General features: G+C 40.7%; 1 protein-coding gene across 2 annotated transcripts in view; it reads right to left on the bottom strand.

Moving 5' to 3' along the window:
* Nucleotides 1–15,642, bottom strand: part of KDM2A (lysine demethylase 2A) — a 71,966-nt gene extending 56,324 nt beyond the window's left edge. Inside the window, exons 1-3 of one of the 2 annotated variants that reach the window (XM_060262877.1) lie at nt 15,571–15,642; nt 14,741–14,768; nt 12,610–12,708 (exon numbers count right to left, since the gene is read on the bottom strand). In XM_060262877.1, coding sequence (XP_060118860.1) covers nt 12,610–12,708; nt 14,741–14,768; nt 15,571–15,590 — 147 coding nt within the window. In that variant the 5' untranslated portion in view covers nt 15,591–15,642. Of the gene's footprint in view, nt 1–12,609; nt 12,712–14,740; nt 14,769–15,570 lie in introns of both variants that reach the window. The other variant, XM_060262876.1, reaches the window with a different exon arrangement.
* Nucleotides 15,643–20,140: the final 4,498 nt, after the last annotated feature.

Raw genomic sequence — 20,140 nt, 5'->3', positions numbered from 1 at the left:
AAAGTAGAATTTCTGCTCACAAGACTCCACAGCTTAGAGGGAACATTGCAGCACACAAAAAGCTGCAAATAACAGGGGGAAAGGATTTAGAGACCTGCTCTAAGACCCTGGGAATGATAGCCCCTGGGAATAGCAGATGTGTTCTGTCATTCAAGTCCCAGAACACTTCTGATAATCTCAGGGACCATCCTTCTACTCTGAGGATAGTCATTCCAATTCCAGGTGTCATCATTCCACTCTGGGAACTCTGATTCCAGTCCCAGTGCAGTTTATTTGGGTCCAGGGACTGATATTCTACTCTGAGGGCTGTCATTCCAGACCTAGAATACTTATGCTACCACCCAGGGACCGTCATTCCATCCTAGGGAATTCCATTCTACACAGCAGTCTATTTGGGCCCAGAGAGCGTAAATCCACTGTGGAGGCTGTCATTCAAGGCCTAGGGCAGGTTGCTCAAAATCCATCTGAGATTTTCATTGCAACTTTCAGTGCAATGGAGTCCATGCAAGTCAATTGGAATTCCTGGTCCCATTATATCCAATGGGCATTCAGCCAGTTCCCATTATTCCCAATTGATATTAAAAACAGTTGTCCAGTGACAGTAGAGAAAGGGGCAGCTGCAAGAGGCTAAGGGAATTCTGCTTGTAAAAAATATGAAACTTGGAAGTATAAACACTTTTAAATAAACAAATAATACAATTTTGTTAATTGAATTATGATGCAGCTTATGTTGTTAAAGCAGTAAAATAATTCAATCCACTGGCCCCAGTAAAAAGCCATGTTTATTTCTCTGTGGCTTAAAAGTTTTTGGAGAATTTTCATATTTAGCTTCAAACCAACTTTTAGCACAAATACTCGGACTTAGAACACAACCTCTCCCATTACTGACTAATCATAACCAGAAACATACCCCAAAATATAAGATACTAGTGATGTTTTCAGATCAGAAGACAGAGCCTGCAGGCAGGACTGAGTTACAAAGCATTTAACTCTGTAAGTTATTTGTGGCATCTAGCCTTAATTTTAACGAATTCCCAACAGTCTATACAATTACAGCTATTGCAATTATGATAAAACAATTTTAGTTTTAATTTAAGTTCAAACTTAACACAATTATTTATTTATTTTTATATACTGTTAAGCTCACATAGGTTTACATTTGTTTCTTTATTTGAGGTGACTTGCAATGATCCAGTTTGAAAATAATTAGACCAGAGCAGCCATGTTCTGATTAACTGAAATCAAAAGCAAGGGCTGCTGCTGGTGAGACAGTATCAGTAACTATGACCCACCTCCCCAAATTCAGGACAGCAGGCAATAATAGCTTTTAATACTTCAATTACTTCATGGATTAAGAGATAGCAAGACTGAAGTATCATGTTACAAGAACTGACATGACTTCTGGGGAGCCAGTGTGGTGAAATGGTTAACAGCAGCAGACTCTAAATCTAGAGAACTGTGTTTGATTGCCCACTCCTCTACATGAAGCCTGCTTGATGGATCTTGGGCCAATCACAGATCTCTCAGAACTCGCTCAGACCTACCTATCTCACAAGGTGACTGCTGTGGGAAGAGGAAGCGAAGGCAATTGTAAGCTGCTTTAAGACTCCTTAGAGTAGAGAAAGACGGGGTATAAAAACCAATTCTAAGGAATTGCTATTCAGCATCTGATTTGTCCAGTACCTCTCAGTATTCTCTAACAATGAAATATGGCTGTTCTTGATTTTCAGCAATACTCTGGTAGTAGTGGAAATTAAACCTTGTAAATCATTATAAAACTGGCAAGGGTCTGAAGACATAAACCTTTTCCTTCACTTACACAAATCCAATCCAAATTTTTATATTAACACTATATATAGTGATATTAACACTACACAGGGCATTGTACCAGTCTGGCATAGCCAGTAAGTACAAACTATTCAAAGATGGCTGAAGAATATGAAATGGATCAGCACATAAACAGTACATAAATAGAAGCTTGCTTAAGCTACATTTACACCAACAGAACTTAAGCTTCCTCTTAAACAGGGAGGTGCTCTCACTTGGGACAGTGGAATCTTTCTAATGGAGGTGCCTAGGTTCAAAGCAAAGGGCATGTCAGGCTTGAGGCTGTACTCAAGATACATTCACTCTAGTTGTGAAAAGTATTTACAGTATTGTCTATAAGATATTTGGCAAAAAAGTGCTGAAATGCAAGAGAATCTTAATGATTTTCAGCATCTACCCCACATTAGAAATTCTACAGCCCATAGTCCACAAACACTCGATCTACATTCCAATTTAAAAAAAAAGGAGATGACAAAGACTACAGCAACTATCGGACCATCACATTAATTTCGCATGTGAGTAAAGTGATGCCCAAAATCTTACAAGACTGTTACCATATATGGTGTTCAAGCTGGATTCAGAAAAAGAAGCAGCACAGATCATACTGCAAATTTATATTGGTTACTGGAGCATACAATAGAATTTCAGAAGAAAATCAGCTTGTGTCCCACAGATTACATCAAATCTTTTTAACTGTGTGGATCATGAAAAGATGGCTGGTTTTAAAAGAAACAGGTGTGCCACAACATCTGACTGTTTTGATGTACAACCTGTACTCTGGACAAAAGGCTACTGTTAACACAGAATACGGAGAAACAGAATGGTTTCCAATTGGCAAAGGTGTCAGACAAACAAATATTTTTTTCTCCATCTCTTCAATCTATGTGCAGAAGATATCATAAAGAAAACTGGATTAGATTTAGATTAAGGTGGTAGTGAAAACTGGTGGAAGGAACATAAGCGATTGGAGATATGCAGATCACACCACATTACTGGCAGAAAACAGTGAACACTTGAAACAACTACTGGTGAAGGTTAAAGCAGAAAGGTTAAAGCAAAAAATGCTAAAGCAGGATAACAGCTGAACATCAAGACAGAAGAAGTAACGACTACTGCGGAATTACACAATTTTAAGGCTGATGGTGAAGATTTTCAAGGAGCTAGAAAAGATTCTTAAGTATCAGGGTATGATGCTAGTGACCAAGAATAAGATAATTCGTACCATAGTTTCCCCCATTACTATGTATGGGTTTGAACAATGAAGAAAGCAAATTCCTTTGAAATGTGGTGCTGGATGAGAGTTTTATGGATATTGCAGACTGCCAAAACAACAAATAAGTGGGCTCTAGATCAAATCAAGCATGAACTCTCCCTAGCTAAAATGACTAAATTGAGGCTATCATACTTCAGTCTCATTATGAGAAGACAAGGAAAAGTAGGAGGCAGTAGGAAAAGAGGAAGACATAACATGAGACAGATGGACTCAGTAAACGAAGTCACAGCCCTCAGATCGCAAGACCTGAGCAAGGCTGTTAATAATAGGGCATTCTGGCATAAGGTTGCCATAGGTTAGAAGTGACTTGATGACACATAACTCACACATCAGCCATGCTTCATATGCATCCCTAACTGGTACTAGGTCTCAAATTCAGCTGTCCAAAGTTTCAAACTGCTACGTGAAGCACATGAACTGGATTGACTGAAGACTGACCATGTGGACCTATAGTCCATGGTTTGCATGTTTTCTATTTATTGTATTTTCTAGCCATAAAACTGAGAAGACATGGGCAAACCAGAGCACTAAGAACCAATAGCAGACTTTTTAAAGAGTCATCCCCAGTATCCTAGAATGTCCAGAAAATGCTACCACCATAAATGTTCTCACACTCTGAAACCTTATCATGAAGGACACCCCCTTTCCACAGTCAACTTCAGTAGGAAGAGGCAAAACCAAAAAGACAGGTAGAGTATATGTATAAGAGAAGGCAATCCAAAGTGATTTCCCCAATAATACATGTGCCTAACCATTTGCGCTTTTACAAGGCATATACATACCTACTCCAAAGTGCAACAGTGCACAAGAACTGACTCAATTTTCAGTTCACTTGCTTTTCTTTACCAGTTTTGTTTTAACACCACACTCACAAGTACCTTTCGCCCCAAAAGCAAGGGAAGATTAGCTCCAACAAAATTCAGTCTATCAAAAGGGCCAAGCACAACTAATGCAATTTAGGCACAATTTATGAAATTAGCCCATTACGTACATATAGATCCAATTGTGATTTCAGTTGGGCATACGCAGACAAAGACTGTAAAAGAAACATGTTACCAAAAATCCAAACAGAATACAGACTCCTTGCCTATTAAAAGTATGCAAACAACTAATGGATTTATTCATTCTTAAAGGCTGCTGAACAGCATTACCCTAACAAGTATTGCTAACCCGAACTGATGGTGGGGTGTGCAAATGGAACTAAATTAAAGCTCTTGACTGGTAGAATGATTGATCAATTAAAATTCATCTTCCTAAATCAAGCAATTGAAAAAAATGATATCCACAAGCTGTAGTGATATGGCTTGAAAAGTTTCCTGCTATTGAGTTTTTCTGCAAAGTTTCAATCCACTGTTTCCCAGTTGATTGGTAGCTCACTAAACTGAAGGAAACGTGGGAGCAGTGAGTCATGGGTATGCACAAAAAGGAGGAATCCCTTCCATCAGCAGAGATGTCACATGCCAACCCAGTACATTTTAATCAACCTCAAGCCTAGATTATTCTATTTGAAGAAAATATCCTACAATGAAAACATGTTGAGCTGGATTTTGTCACTTGTAACAGGATGTAAGGGAAAACTGATTACTACTTCAGCAAAGTTTACTCCTCATTGTTACAGAATAAGTCACAGTCATTTGGCAATCATTACATTTATAAAGTTTACTAATAAGTAAAACTTTGCTTTGGGCTTTTGTTTCAGGCTATTTTAAGAGTATCGCCATCCAGTCCCTGTTCTACTTAACCCATTTCACATAATCTGCCCAAAGATCAATTATGTTTTGGAACATTCAATTTTGGGTTGTATCTTTACTTCCACATTATTTGAAGGGCCACAAATCATAAATCATAATAGCAAATGTAATAGCTGGCTGACTGCTCAATAGGCAGCAAAAGGAAACCACTCATAAACAAGGCATACTCAGGGTAAAAGCTTAATATTTCTCTGTAGGTACAGTATGTCGCAGAAGTGAGTACACCCCCTCCCATTTTGTAAACATTTAAGTATATCTTTTCATGTGACAACACTGAAGAAATGACACTTAGCTACAATGTAAAGTACTGAGTCTACAGCTTCTGTAACAGTGTAAATGTGCTGTCCCCTCAAAATTACACAACACACAGTCATTAATGTCTAAACTGCTGGCAACAAAAGTGAGCACACCCCTAAGTGATAATGTCCAAATGGGGCCCAAAGTGTCAATATTTTGTGCGGCCACCATTATTTTCCAACACTGCCTTAACCCTCTTGGGCATAGAGTTCACCAGAGCTTCGCAGGTTGCCACTGGAGTCCTCTTCCACTCCTCCATGACAATGTCACGTAGCTGGTGTTTGGGGTTGTTATCATGTTGGAATACTGCCTTGCGGCCCAGTCTCCGAAGGGAGGGGATCATGCTCTGCTTCAGTATGTCACAATACATGTTGGCATTCATGATTCCCTCAATGAACTGTAGCTCCCCAGTGCCGGCAGCACTCATGCAGCCCCAGACTATGACATTCCCACCACCATACTTGACTGTAGGCAAGACACACGTCTTTGTACTCATAGAATCATAGAGTTGGAAGGGACCTCTAGGGTCATCTAGTCCAACCCTCTGCACAATGCAGGAAACTCACAAACACCTCCCCCAAAATTCAAAGGATCTTCATTGCTGTCAGATGGCCATCTAGTCTCTGTTTAAAAACCTCCAAGGAAGGAGAGCCCACCACCTCCCGAGGAAGCCTGTTCCACTGAGGAATCGCTCTAACAGTCAGGAAGTTCTTCCTCATGTTGAGCTGGAAACTCTTTTGATTTAATTTCAACCCACTGGATCTGATCCTATCTTCCGGGGCCACAGAAAACAATTCCACACCATCCTCTATATGACAGCCCTTCAAGTAGTTGAAGATGGTGATCATATCACCTCTCAGCCACCTCCTCTCCAGGCTAAACATCCCCAGCTCCTTCAACCTTTCCTCATAGGACTTGGACTCCAGACCCCTCACCATCTTCATCGCCCTCTTCTGGACCCGTTCTAGCTTGTCTATATCCTTCTTAAAATGTGGTGCCCAAAACTGAACACAATACTCCAGGTGAGGTCTTACCAGAGGAGAGTAAAGCGATAGCATCACATTACGTGATCTGGACACGACACTTCTGTTGATACAGCCTAAAATTGCATTTCCCTTTTTAGCCACCACATCACACTGTTGATTCATGTTCAGCATATTATCCACTAAGATCTCTAGATCCTTTTCACACATACTACTGCTAAGACAAGTCTCCCCCATCCTATAACCATGCACCTGGTTGCCGCCACACATGCTTGATACCATCTGAACCAAGTAAGTTTATCTTGGTTTCATTGGACCACAGGACATGGTTCCAGAAATCCATGTCCTTAGTCTGTTTGTCTGCAGCAAACCATTTGTGGACTTTCTTGTGCATCATCTTTAGAAGAGCTTTCCTTCTGGGACGACCACCCTGCAGAACAATTTGATGCAGTGTGTGGCGTATGGTCTGAGCACTGACAGGCTGACCTCCCACCCCTTCAACCTCTGTAGCAATGCTGGCAGCACTCATACGTCTATTTCCCAAAGCCAACCTCTGGGTATCATGCTGAGCATGGGCACTCAACTTCTTTGATCGACCATAGCGAGGCCTGTTCTGAGTGGAACCTGTCCTATTAAACCGCTGTATGGTCTTGGTCATCATGCTGCAGCTCAGTTTCAGGGTCTTGGCAATCTTCTTACAGCCTAGGGCCTAGGCCATCTTTACGTAGAGCAACAATTTTTTTTTTCAGATCCTCAGAGAGTTCATCGCCCTGAGGTTCCATGTGGAACTTCCAGTGACCAGTATGAGGGAGTGAGAGCGATAACCTGTTTCCCCTTCACACCTGATACCTTGTACCACTAACGAGTCACATGACATCAGGGAGGGAAAACGGCTACTTGGGCCCCATTTGGACATCACTTAGGGGTGTACTCACTTTTGTTGCCAGCAGTTTAGACATTAATGGCTGTGTGTTGTGTAATTTTGAAGGGACAGCACGTTTACACTGTTATACAAGTTGTAGACTCACTACTTTACATTGTAGCCAAGTGTCATTTCTTCAGTGTTGTCACATGAAAAGACATACTTAAATATTTATAAAATGTGAGGAGGTGTACTCACTTCTGTGACATACTGTATGTAGAAAAATATTATATTTTGTGACTTAAAAGAAAACAACCTCTCACCAATGGCACAAGGTCCTTGTTACTAGGTAGCACAAGCTGCAGAGGAAAGTTAGGCATCAGTAAAAAGAAAAATGGTTGGGGGGATTAATTAATTAATTTTATTTCTGCACATTTATATCCTGCTTCTCCTGAAACAGCTTGACGCGTCTTCCAACAATATTAAAACCGCTACAATAAATACAATAAAATAGTTACATATCAATAAAATCATATACCATACTATAAAACAGGAGTCATATACAGCAAACTATAGTCAACAATAATTATAGTGGCCATGTGGCCTGCTGATCTCAAAATGTTCTTATTGCAAAGGACCCACAGGGAGACCAATCACTCTTGCCAAGGGCATCGAGATATTAGCGGAAGGCCATCCAGAAGAGCTCAGTCTTATAGGCCCTGTGGAATTGAAGCAAGTCCCACAAGGCCCTGGTCTCCTCTGACAGCTCAACACTGTGGAACCAACTCCCTGAGGAGGTGAGGGCCATACGATGTTTAGAGGGATTCCGTAGGGCCTGTAAGACCCACCTTTTCAAGATGGCCTTCAACTAGCGAAAAAATTAGTGAAAAAACTTGTGACAAAACTAGATATGCTGCTAGAAATGCTTTTATTCTTGAAATGTTTTTACTTCTGAAATTTATTGAAACTTGTTTATAACGCCATACTGTTATGTGAATTTTAATACTTTGTAATTGTTTTAACCGTGTTTTATAATTATAACTGATGTAATGTGTGTTTTATGTTGTGAGCCGCCCTGAGCCTGCTCCGGTGGGGAGGGCGGGATAGAAATAAAAAATTATTATTATTATTATTCCATAGCATAGGAGCCAGAGCTGAAAAAGCCCTGGTTCTAATTGAAGCCAGCCTGACTTCCTTCAGCCCAGGGACAGATAAATGGTGTTGTGTACTCAACTGCCTAATTACCTAAGTATTTAGCAACTTATGATAACCTGAGTATGAGGAATGCTGCACATTGACTCAACATTTTCATTTAGCTATTTACTTTGACCCCAAGGTGTCTTTCAGTTTCAGCAAGTTGAGACCCCATCAGCATATACTTAAAGCTAGGATAGTTTTGTGCCAGTGGACATCACTTTACACTTACCTACACTGAATTTCATTTGCTACACTGCTGCTCACTCACCTTATTTTTTTATCTTTAGTCAATTTGTATTCCACCCTTTCCCAGGAATGGGCTCGGGGCAGATAACATCATAATAAGATGTCAATTTAAAACATAAAATTAAAAGCAGAATAATATAAAACAATTTATATCCTGTCCTTTCCCACAAGTGGGCTCAGGACGGCTTACAACAAAGTTTAACATACTTACAAATTAAAATATAAAACATCATAAAAGCATACAACATAAAAATCTGCAACGTATCAACTAACAGGCACAAGAAGGCATATCTACACAACATCACATAGGCCAATGTCTAGCAACTAGGGCCAGCCCTATGGCGCATAGCGGACCAGGCAGCCTTGCTGCCTGGCGCCCCCCCTGTGGCGCCCCCCGCCCCCTCTGCAGCACCTCCTCCTCGCTCCCTCTGTATTTTAATGGCTGGAACTGGCGGTAAAGCACCGTGTTTCCGGGGATCTTTAAAGGCCTCCCCCCCTCCGCTGATCGGCGGGTAAAATTGCATTGGAAGCTGGCAATTCCTATGCTGCCCCTCCGGTGCACTCACGATCAGCGTGGAAACAGCAGTGGCGGGAAGGATGATACTCGTCCTTCCTGTCGCTTCTGCCCCTACGCTGGTCATGAGTGCACCAGAGGGGAGGCATAGGAGCTGCCAGCTTTACCCACCAATCAGCTGACTGGGGGGGGGAGGCCTTTCAAGAGCCCTGGGAACGGCGCTTTACCATGAGTTCCAGCCATTAAAATACAGAGGAAGGGAGGTAGGAGGACCCAGAGGCTGGAGAGACAAATAGGCATTTACCTAGGGGTAGGGGCGGGGAGGTTGAATTTGGTGCCCCCACCCTGCCGGCACCCTAGGCAATTGCCTAGTTTACATAGTGGGCGAGCCAGCCCTGCTAGTAACATAGCACAGTCACAGTAATGATAAAACATTTTTGGGGAGGTAGCTGGTAACGAGAACACCCGCCAGATCAGTTAAGAGCCTGGTGGAAGAGTTCCGTCTTACAGGCCCTGCAATACTTTGATAAGTCCCTCAGGCCCCTGATCTCCAGCCGGAGTTCATTCCACCAGGTAGGGGCTCAGACCAAGAAGGCCCTAGCCCTCGCTGAAGCCAGCTGGGCGTCCTTAGGACCAGGGACCAAAAGAAGATGTTGCGAAGCAGATCTTAGAACCCAGGGGGCCCCTTGTGGGGAGAGGCAGTCCCAAAGATATGCAGACCCCTGGCTGTATAGGGCCTTAAAGATGAGAACCAACACTAATCACTAATACTACTTCCTTCAAGATCACAACTATATAACAACTAAATAGACAATGCTCCTAAAAATTTTAAAATTTGATTAGGCTAATGATTTGTAGCTGCCAATAGGACACGTATAACTCAGCACTCATCTCTGTATTATGTAAGAAAAAATGAGACAGGATTTTTCAAGCAAAAGCTAGCAGATGATAATTTGATTTATTTTCCCAGTATATTAATTTAACATATTATGTGTGAAAATGGACAAATTCTACACTTTGCCAGTGCTCAGTATTTAAACCAAGGACACAGGGTTACCAGCTCCAGGCTGGGAATACCTAGAGTTTTTGGGGGTGGAACCTAAGGAAGTTAGGGTTTGGGAATAGACTTCAATGAGGTATAATGCTATAGAACCTATCTTCCAAAGTTGCCAAGAGAACAGCTGTAATAGTGGGAATCTGCAGCCACCACCTGGAGGTTGGCAACACTAGCTATTGTACTTTGTCCCCTCATGAGAAAACAAGAGTCACACAAAAAGACAATAACGCTAGGAAAACTAGAAGGAAGCAGGAAAAGAGGAAGATCTAACATGAGATAGATTGTCTCAAAAGAAGTTTCCAAGACCCAAGCAAGGCGGTTAATGATAGGATGGTTCAAAAGTTATTAATTCACATAGTCAGTTAGACGCTACTACAGCATTTAACACATACATTCTTTCTAACTATTTACTTCTTTGAAAGCTACTGAACAGAACTGATCTTCAAATGAGAGTTCTACTTGTGTTCTTAAAGTTATGTGATTATTCCAAATTGTTATGTATGAGGTACAGTGGTGATTGACATAATTCTAAGAATTATCACTCCAATATAGGTTCCCCATTTAAGAGGAAATTAACCCCAAAAGATCAGCAACAATAGTTGGATTTCTACTTGCTTCTGAAGTATTAGTGGACAAGAATTTTAAGTACTCACCCAATCTTCTAGGAAAATTCAGACAATTTAAGCATGGCTTAGTGCTAAGGAAAACTAATGAATGTTATCTGGAGAAATTAATAACTATTTGCCAACTAACACCATTTCATTCATCAATTCCTATGTTTATGACAACTATACATTACTTCTCAAATTCCCTCAAGTGCAATCAGTTCTAAAGAAAATCAGACATTAGCAAATCATGATCAGTTAAGAACGCTTAAGTACTTTGAGCCACAATTTGCTTACAAACTGCAATCATCTGCCCCCGAAATACATTCCATTTTATCATATGCTTGCTTGCTTGCACTGTTTCATGATACATGTCTCATGACACTGTTCCCCAAAAAATTATTCTGCCCAAAAGGAAGGGGGGGACCTTAAAAACATATTGTCCCTTGATTACTAATCACTTGTCAGCCAAAACCCTAATCTTTCTTCTTTTTTTGGTTATTGCCTGAAGGTGGCTAAGAAAGTCTTGTTCAATTTAAGTTTGGGTTCCTAGAGTTAAACACTACAATCCCTCAAGCTAATATACTAAAGCTCATGGATATCACTAGCTAAAGATATTAATTTGGAGGAGCCCTGCTCCTAGCCTTGGAATTTGAAATGAAAGGGCCAAAGTCCTCTCAGCCAGAAATGTGTGCACTTCTGAAAAATACAGAAGCAAAAAAACAGAAATGATCCTGGCTGTTCAAAGTGAAGAAGGAAGAGAAAGAATGATGTAAACTGCAGAGGTTCGAAAGTAGTATATACAACTAATAGAATATACAGTTTTTAAAAGACATCCCATGATGACCTGGGGCATAGTAATTAACAAGCATAATCAAAAAGTACCTGGTTAGTGGACATACTGAACGCTGTCACTGCACAGATGAAAAACTTGCAATATTGCTCATTTTGAATTGTGAACAAACCTCTGAGGTGATCAAGTTTGACTTGAGCTTATTTTCTCACAAAACACCACGATAATTATATAAACTGAGCTGCTTCTTTGAATTAATCTTTTTTCAGTGCTTCAGCAGCGCTGGGCTCTCACCAAAAAGTGACCTTTTCATGATCCAAGCTGCTTTTATTTGATCTCCAACCCAACAACACTGAACATATAATGTTAAAATGTCAGTCCTATCACCTCCCCAAATAACATTCCTGTTCAAACACAGTATCAGAATTGTTACCTATCACACTCTAGATATTAAAAGCAATCCCAAAGTATCTTCCAGCTGGTAGGAAAATTGTTTTTGTTTGGATTGTGGTGACTCCCTGAGAGAAGAGTATTTATGTGGCTATGTGTCAGCTATCAAGTTTGTTTCTGTGCATCTCTGATTTAATGAAAGTGATGAAATGTATGTATGGGTTGATACTACACCAACAACAACCTGAATTACCTATGCAGGTAACAGAGAACTGGTACAAATACTAGAGCACTCTAAGTATGCTTTACAGCTCATTTCCAGCATGAAAAGCTGATGCATGGTACACCACTGAGAACTGAGCACAGTTCTTAAAGGCAGCCTTATAAAGCACATTACATTACAAAGCACATTACATTTAAGTTATGGTCATGAATGACTCCATGGTTGAGAAGAATGGTCACAGCCTTCTTAACAAATATAAATAATAAAAGCACTCTAGTCATTATCACAATCTAGCTTTCCAGATACACACAGGCAGCTGATCACCACCTATTCTGCCCTTCTCTTCTCCTCAGATTTACCAACCAACACTAGCTTCATGTTGTCTATATTCAGCACCACTTTCAGTTCTTTACAATGGAAAGCAGCGTGTAAGTTATGTTAAATGATCAGCTATAGCCACTAGAGACTAAAGATTACAAAACTCGAAAGAGACCCATTAATAATCACCAAGAAGACATATTGCAACATTGTTTTTAAAGAGTATTTGAAGTTAATATAAAATGTCTATGAGAAGTAAGATTGCATACTGACCAGTCTTTTGCTATAACGGATCCGCTCTTCCTCAGGCTCCATCTCAGACTCTTCTGACGAGAGTGAGAAGGAGATATCAGAACTGTTGTCGTCTTCCTCCTCCTCAAAAATCAGAACAGAGCACATTAAAAAACTTCAATTTCTATTTAAAATGTTATCCCATTTTTTTCACTGTAAGGTCCTCAAAGGGATTCACATTTATAAAAAGCTAATGCTTTCGCCTTTGCTTCTGCTCTCGATACCTACCTGATATTATTTCTTTGCTTTTACCAACAGCAGTATGAAATGCCAATAAGAGAATAATGATAATTTAACAGACTATGAAATAAAACAATATGAAAATTCAATTTTAGAAGCTTGATTAAACCATTACCACTAATATAAGAACTTAAGAGAAGCCATGTTGGATGAGGCCAATGGCCCATCCAGTCCAACACTCTGTGTCACACAGTGGCCATTATATGTGTGTGTATATATGGATTTTGAAGCCTTTATTAATGCTTTCCAAATAAAAGGAGCTCAATAAGTTATACAGTATAAGTCACAGCTTGACCCTTCCAAAACTGAATCAAGCCCAAAATATTCATGCTTAAACACAGAATAATATTTATAGAATTCACCTACTGCCCACATATAAATACATATGTTAAACTTTAATGCAGAATATTCTACATATTGTACAGTTTGAAATGAGCTGAGAAGTTGAAAATATGCTCATCTTTGTAAACAAATATCTGCTGGCATTTTCCCAGGAAGCACTGCAAAACAATTATAAATGCCATGATTGATACCTGTGGCCAAACAGAAAGGCTCACAGCTCATAGTTTAACATGCTGTAGTCACATAACAAAGTAGCACTTCAAACATTTTATACAGCAGTTTGGTTCTGTTTGGATAAGACAAATTATGTGATCATTTGTTCATTTATACACTTTTAAGGAACATCTACGCCTTCAAAGCAGTGGCCGAAGCCTACATAGTGCTTAAAGACTGCAGAACATTTCATGGCATACATTATCCCAAGCCCATTTAACTACTGAACTACCACAGCCAGTGCAGTCTGCCATCATGGCAGCCCATTAGAAGCCAATAAACCTCATTTTTTCTGACCCATCATGAATCACAAAAGCCAGAAGTTCCTTAAAAGTTGACAGACCGTGATTATGCCTTCTACAGACCTATCTTACTTTCTAAGCCCATTTTGACCAAAATGAATTAATACTTACAACAAAATTATAAATACTAAAAGGCTAGTATCGGCCCAATATGACTGCAAGACAAAGAACTGTTCATCTACACCTCTGTTACCAGAATGTATTATCACTGTAAGGGCATCTGATGCATGCCAGTTTTAGAGTATAGTATGGTAAGGACTGCGGAAGTTAAAACAGAGAGTAAAAGGGGTGCACAGAACAACTGGGCAATTGGAAATATAACACTTTAAGGGCCTGATAATGGAGAAGGCACTAAGATGATGGACAAAGACCCTAGATGGACATGTATAAGTTACTGTAGTGGTGGACTTCATCTCTCAAGGAGTACCAAGTGGGATCTCAATGTGATACCAACTTCAAATGCAGGATGTACAAATTATAAGTAGTGTTTTAAGATACCATAGCTGAAGTATGCAAGTAGTCTGCATGCTATAGGATTAAGTCAAGGAAACAGTCAGTCAGACATCCTGGTATAGAGCTTGTTTGTGCTAAACAACAAGTGAGTACAAGACAGACTTCACAGTAGACTGTTGTAGTCTTGAAAGCTAAATTGGAACAATCTAAAAGTTCTATGCTTGTCTCTATACTTCAAGTACACAGCAATAAGAAGGGATTGCATGGAGCGAAGGAAATTCAAACTCCTACTTCCACATCTCCTGACCATCTTTCTTTTTCCAAATAATCCCAATAAGTCTTAAAGGACAGGAAGGTAAAGAAACTCAGACTACTACATGCAAGGCTGACTCCATGCCAACAGGAGAGACATGAAGCAGAACCAGCAAAAACTTTCTATACTTTGAGTGGGAGAATTATCAGTTTGTAGTTACATAAACACAACAAAACTCCGAGACTGTCAATAGACAACAAGATGAAATACATTATTTTACAAAGGGACAGAACATAAAATCAAGTCTTACCAGGTCTCTGGCTTTCCTCCGCCCTTTTCTAAGGACAAAAAGAGAGTTGGAAAACAAATTAATTCCCAAATGTGTTTGTCTTCGGCCTGAAGGCTTTAGCATCCAAAAGAGGCAGCAAAGTAACAAAAAACCCAATCCCATCGGGGAAGGGGAAAAGGTTGTCAGTTGAGCCCTTAACAGTGTTTCAGTTCTACTAAGAAGGGCATTAAGGGAAAGAGGGTGACCTGGAAATGACTGCCGTTCTCTTTACTTCACCCTAGCCTCCAAAAAGGTAAACTCAGCACAACAACTCCTCGAAGGGGGAACGTAACTCTCACTGCCCTTACAGAAACTCTCCACCAACCAGGGTTTTAAAATAAATAAATAAACGGCTTCCGTTCTGGCTTAGTAACTCCAGAACCCTCACTTCACTTTAGACCAGCCGAACCAGCACATTCAGTCCTCGCAGTACCTCAAGTTGCCTTCCTAGCACACACCCCTCAGATCTTTACCTTAGCCCACTTGGCTCACCTCAAATGCCACCAACTACCGCCACCGCTCCCCACCCCCGCCCTTCACCCGAGCTCACAAGCGCTTGCCCCGCTCTGAGCTGCACCACATACACCCCGAACTCGCATCCCAGCCGGAGCCTTGACGCCTCCAGTTCTAACACCCCCCGGGACACGAGCAGAGGCTCTCCCTACACTGGGCCAGCAAGCTCCCTCACATCGATTCTCAATGTCCAGGACGGGGACCCAGTACCGCGCCGCTTAGACCCCTGCCCCGCAGGCGCCCGCCCGCCGCTACTGCTCGTTCCCTCCCCGCCACCCCCCCCCGACTCTTCCCCTCACATAGAAGCAGCCGCCGCCATTTTGAACCCGTCAGACTCTCACATACACACATACTCGGCCGCCATGCTGCGCTTGCGCTGCGTAACCTTCTCTCACCGACCCCCTCCCAACAGGCAAAGCCCTCCCGTGCGCAGGCGTATTTTTCCCCGCCTAGTCACAAACCCTTCCTGACTACGCACGCGCGGAAGCCGAAGCCATTTAGAGCAAAGCGGCGGGGGACGCATGCGCACTTACTTGGTCAACTTCAGGATTACACCCTAGTGTTACGTAAAACTGTATGTAGTTCTTTAGTGCCCTCTTTGGGGCGAGTGCTGCTTCGGACGCATGCGCGCTTGTCGCAAAGCAATAGCAGCGTTGGATGTCGCAATAGAAGCGCTTAGATTGGATTCGGACTACTGATCTCATTAGAACTAATATTAAGTAAACCGTTTTAAAATAAACGTTTAGTTGCAGAAAGACAGGGTTAGTCCCTCTTAGTTGCTTTTATACAGATAACCTTCATTTGCTTGACTTCTGGAGGAATACGGAGCTTTGGTCCCTTTCAAGGCCCATGTTGGTTCTGGACAGTATCAGAACCAGAATAGCCCAGTGAACCATTTCACTCTCGTTACTGTTTTGGGGTGGGTGGGTGGGATTTATTAACCTTTGCAAGCCTACATCTCATCTGGCGAGATAACAGTGGGAGAATAACATTTATCCATTTAGTTTACACTCGACCACGTGCACAATTTACCAAGAGTGACACCGAATCTATGTCTCAAATTTGGACAGCAGAGGGAGCAACGAAAAGAGCTGAGCGTTTCTAATCTGAGGTCCTTTTCTGTGTCGTGGGAATTATCCAGGCTACAATGTTAAACCAACAACTCTGTCCTGATCTGCATACGCGTATGTAGGTTTAAGGAACGAGCTGTAAAACCGGGCTGCTGGGTTTGTGGATGTTTAGATAAATCTCTCAAAGACATGGTGTGAACCTCACCTTATCTTCGCAAAAACCGACGCGGGCACTAATCAGGGTTTCCTTAGTTTGATTAGATTACTTTTACCAGGTTTAAATAAACAGAATTTGACACAGGTGGGTCCGCATTTTGAAACAATGTGTGCCTTAATTTAATTGTTAATGGAGCCTGGCGTGGCTAAAGGATGGATCTGTGTTTTGTCATCCAGCCCTTTCTTATGCATAGTTACATAAAAGTTCCATCTTACGAGTGAACATGCTTACTCCCGAGTAAACATACATATAATTGTACTGCCAGGGGTTTTTTTTATGAAAACAATTTTATTAGTAATATATGGCAAAATATTCAATTTCTTATATCATTAATTACTCCCCCCCCCCCATATACTACTTTCTACCTACCCCTGCCCCTATTACTTGACCCCCGCCGGTGTACTAAATTCAAAACATCATTATAAAAGGTACCCCTAATTAATAAGAACCAAAGTTCGTATCTTCCCCCACTTATACTTAATCATTATCAAAGATTGTCCAATGTCCTTTTACTTTCCATTCTTTTTCTACATATCTTCTGAACTTCCACTCCATCTTAAATACTTCTAAATCATAGTCTCTTAAAGTTCTCGTTAATTTATCCATTTCACTCCATGTCATAACTTTAACAATCCAATCCCATTTCTCTGGTATTTTTTCTTGCTTCCACAACTGCGCATACAATGTCCTAGCAGCTGAGAGCAAGTACCAGATTAAAGTTCTGTCTTCTTTTGGAAATTTTTCCATTTGTAATCCTAACAGAAAAGCCTCTGCAACTTTGTTAAATTCATATCCCAAGATTTTAGAAATCTCTTGCTGAATCATCTGCCAAAACTTTTTAGCTCTTTCACAAGTCCACCACATATGGTAGAAAGAACCTTCATGTTTTTTACATTTCCAACATCTGTCTGGCATTTTGTTATTCATCTTTGTCATTTTTTTAGGAGTTATATACCATCTATACATCATCTTAAAACAGTTTTCTTTAATATTCTGACATGTTGACAGTTTCATAGAGTTCTTCCACAAATATTCCCAAGTTTCCATCTGTATTTCTTTATTTACATTAATTGCCCATTTGATCATTTGAGATTTCACTACTTCATCTTCTGTAGACCATTGTAAAAGTAATTTATATACTTTTTACATTAATTTATCATTGTCTCCAAGCAGAACTTTTTCCATTTCTGTTTGCTCTTTCCTTATTCCTTCAGTTTTAATATCATTCTCCACCAAGCTCTTTATTTGTTGCATTTGAAACCAATCATATTTATTATTCAACTCTTCAGCAGTTTTCAGTACTATTTTGCCACTTTGTATTTTTAGTCATTGACTATATGACAACCACTTTTCTTCACCTATCTCGGCTGTTATTTTTATTACTTCAGCTGGTACTATCCATAACGGTCTTCTCTCATCTCCATACTTCTTATATTTCATCCACGTATTCAGCAAATTGTTTCTTATATAATGGTGAGAGAAAAAACCGTCCATCTTCTTTTTTCCATAATACAAATACGCGTGCCAGCCAAATTTATTTCCGTTACCTTCCAGCACTAAGAGCTTTTTGTTTAACAGCGTTATCCATTCTTTTATCCACACCAAACAAACTGCTTCCTGATATAATTTTAAATTCGGTAATTGAAATCCACCTCTCTCTTTTGCATCTGTCAAAATTTTCATTTTATTTCTTGGTTTCTTCCCAGCCCACACAAATTCTGAAATTTTTCTTCTCCATTTATCAAATTGTTTAGTATCCTTCACAATAGGAATAGTTTGAAACAAATACATTATTCTTGGTAGAATATTCATTTTAATTGCAGCTATTCTACCCAACAATGACAAATTAAGCTTGTTCTATTTTAGCATGTCTTCATCCATTTTACGCCATAACTTCTCATAATTATTTTTAAACAGATCAATATTCTTCATTGTTATCTCCACCCCAGATATTTTACCTTGGAGGTGACTTCACAACCCGTTAGTCTCTGAAGTTCTTGTTGCTTGTTTATTTGCATATTTTTACACAGAATTTTTGATTTTTCTCTATTAATACAAAGTCCCGCCAACTCCCCATATTCTTGTATTTTAGCTAACACCAAAGGAGTAACTTGTATGGGGTTTTCATTTATAAACATTATATCATCCGCAAAAGCTCTGTATTTATAAGTAAATGCTTTTATTCTTAATCCTTCTATATCTTTTTCTTCTTGGATCTGCATCAATAATATTTCAAGAGTCATTATAAACAACAATGGTGAAAGTGGACAACCTTGTCTAGTACCTTTGCTAATCTTCATATCTTCTGTAAGATCTGCATTTATACATACCCTTGCACTTTGTTCAGAATATATTGCTTTTATCATTCTTATAAAGCTTTCTCCCAGCTCCATTTTTTCCATTACTGCAAACATAAAGTCCCAATTTAAATTGTCAAATGCTTTCTCTGCATCTGCAAAGAATAATGCTACATCTTTTTCTGGATGTCTTTCATAATAATAATAATAATAATAATAAGTTTTATTTATACGCCGCCCTCCCCGCCGGGGCAGGCTCAGGGCAGCTTACAATCTATCATGATGTAGTATCATGATATGACAATACAGGTAAAATCAATACACAATATAAATACAAATATAAATACAAATACAGATACAGATACAGATACAAATATAAATTAATGTTAAAAAGCTAAAAACTATATGGTGGTGCTACAGTCTCTATTTATACAGGCAGCGTAATATTCAGTCTGGTCACGTCTTGAAGGCTTCTTGGAAGAGGACGGTTTTGCAGGCCCTGCGGAACTGGTTGAGGTCCCTCAGGGCCCGCACCTCCTCCGGTAACTGATTCCACCATTGGGGCGCTTTTATGGAGAAGGCCAGCTCCCTAGTTATTTTAAGTTTGGCCTCCTTAGGCCCAGGGATTTCCAAAAGATTTTGTGAACTGGAACGCAGTGCCCTCTGGGGAACATATGGAGAGAGGCGGTCCCTAAGGTAGGCAGGTCCTTGGCCATATAGGGCTTTATAGGTGATAACCAGCACCTTGTAACGAACCCGGTACACAATTGGCAGCCAGTGCAGTTCCCACAGCCTAGGCCACACGTGTTCCCACCGGGGTAGTCCCACTAGCAGCCTGGCTGCTGTGTTCTGCACCAGCTGTAGTTTCCGCGTTCGGTACAAGGGCAGCCCCATGTAGAGGGCATTACAGTAGTCTAATCTTGAGGTGACCGTTGCATGGATCACTGTTGCCAGGTCACCTCGCTCCAGGAAGGGGGCCAACTGCCTTGCCCGTCTAAGATGAAAAAAGGCGGATTTGGCAGTGGCCGCTATCTGGGCCTCCATTGTCAAGGAGGACTCCAATAGCACTCCCAAGCTCCTGACTTCACGCACTGGTGCCAATGGCGTCCCGTCAAAAGCTGGGAGGGGAATCCCTCCTTCCGGGGCACTGCGACCTAGGCAAAGGACCTCTGTCTTCGCTGGATTCAATTTCAGCCCGCTCAGCTTGATCCAATCAGCGACGGCTTGCAGTGCCCGGTCCAGATCTATAGGGGCATCAGCGGCCCGGCCTCCCATCAGTAGGTAG

Source organism: Heteronotia binoei, chromosome 21 (assembly GCF_032191835.1).
Source record: "Heteronotia binoei isolate CCM8104 ecotype False Entrance Well chromosome 21, APGP_CSIRO_Hbin_v1, whole genome shotgun sequence".
NCBI lineage: Eukaryota > Metazoa > Chordata > Lepidosauria > Squamata > Gekkonidae > Heteronotia > Heteronotia binoei.
The sequence above is the reverse complement of the archived record's forward strand: the minus strand, read 5'-3'. Positions and strand labels throughout refer to the sequence as shown.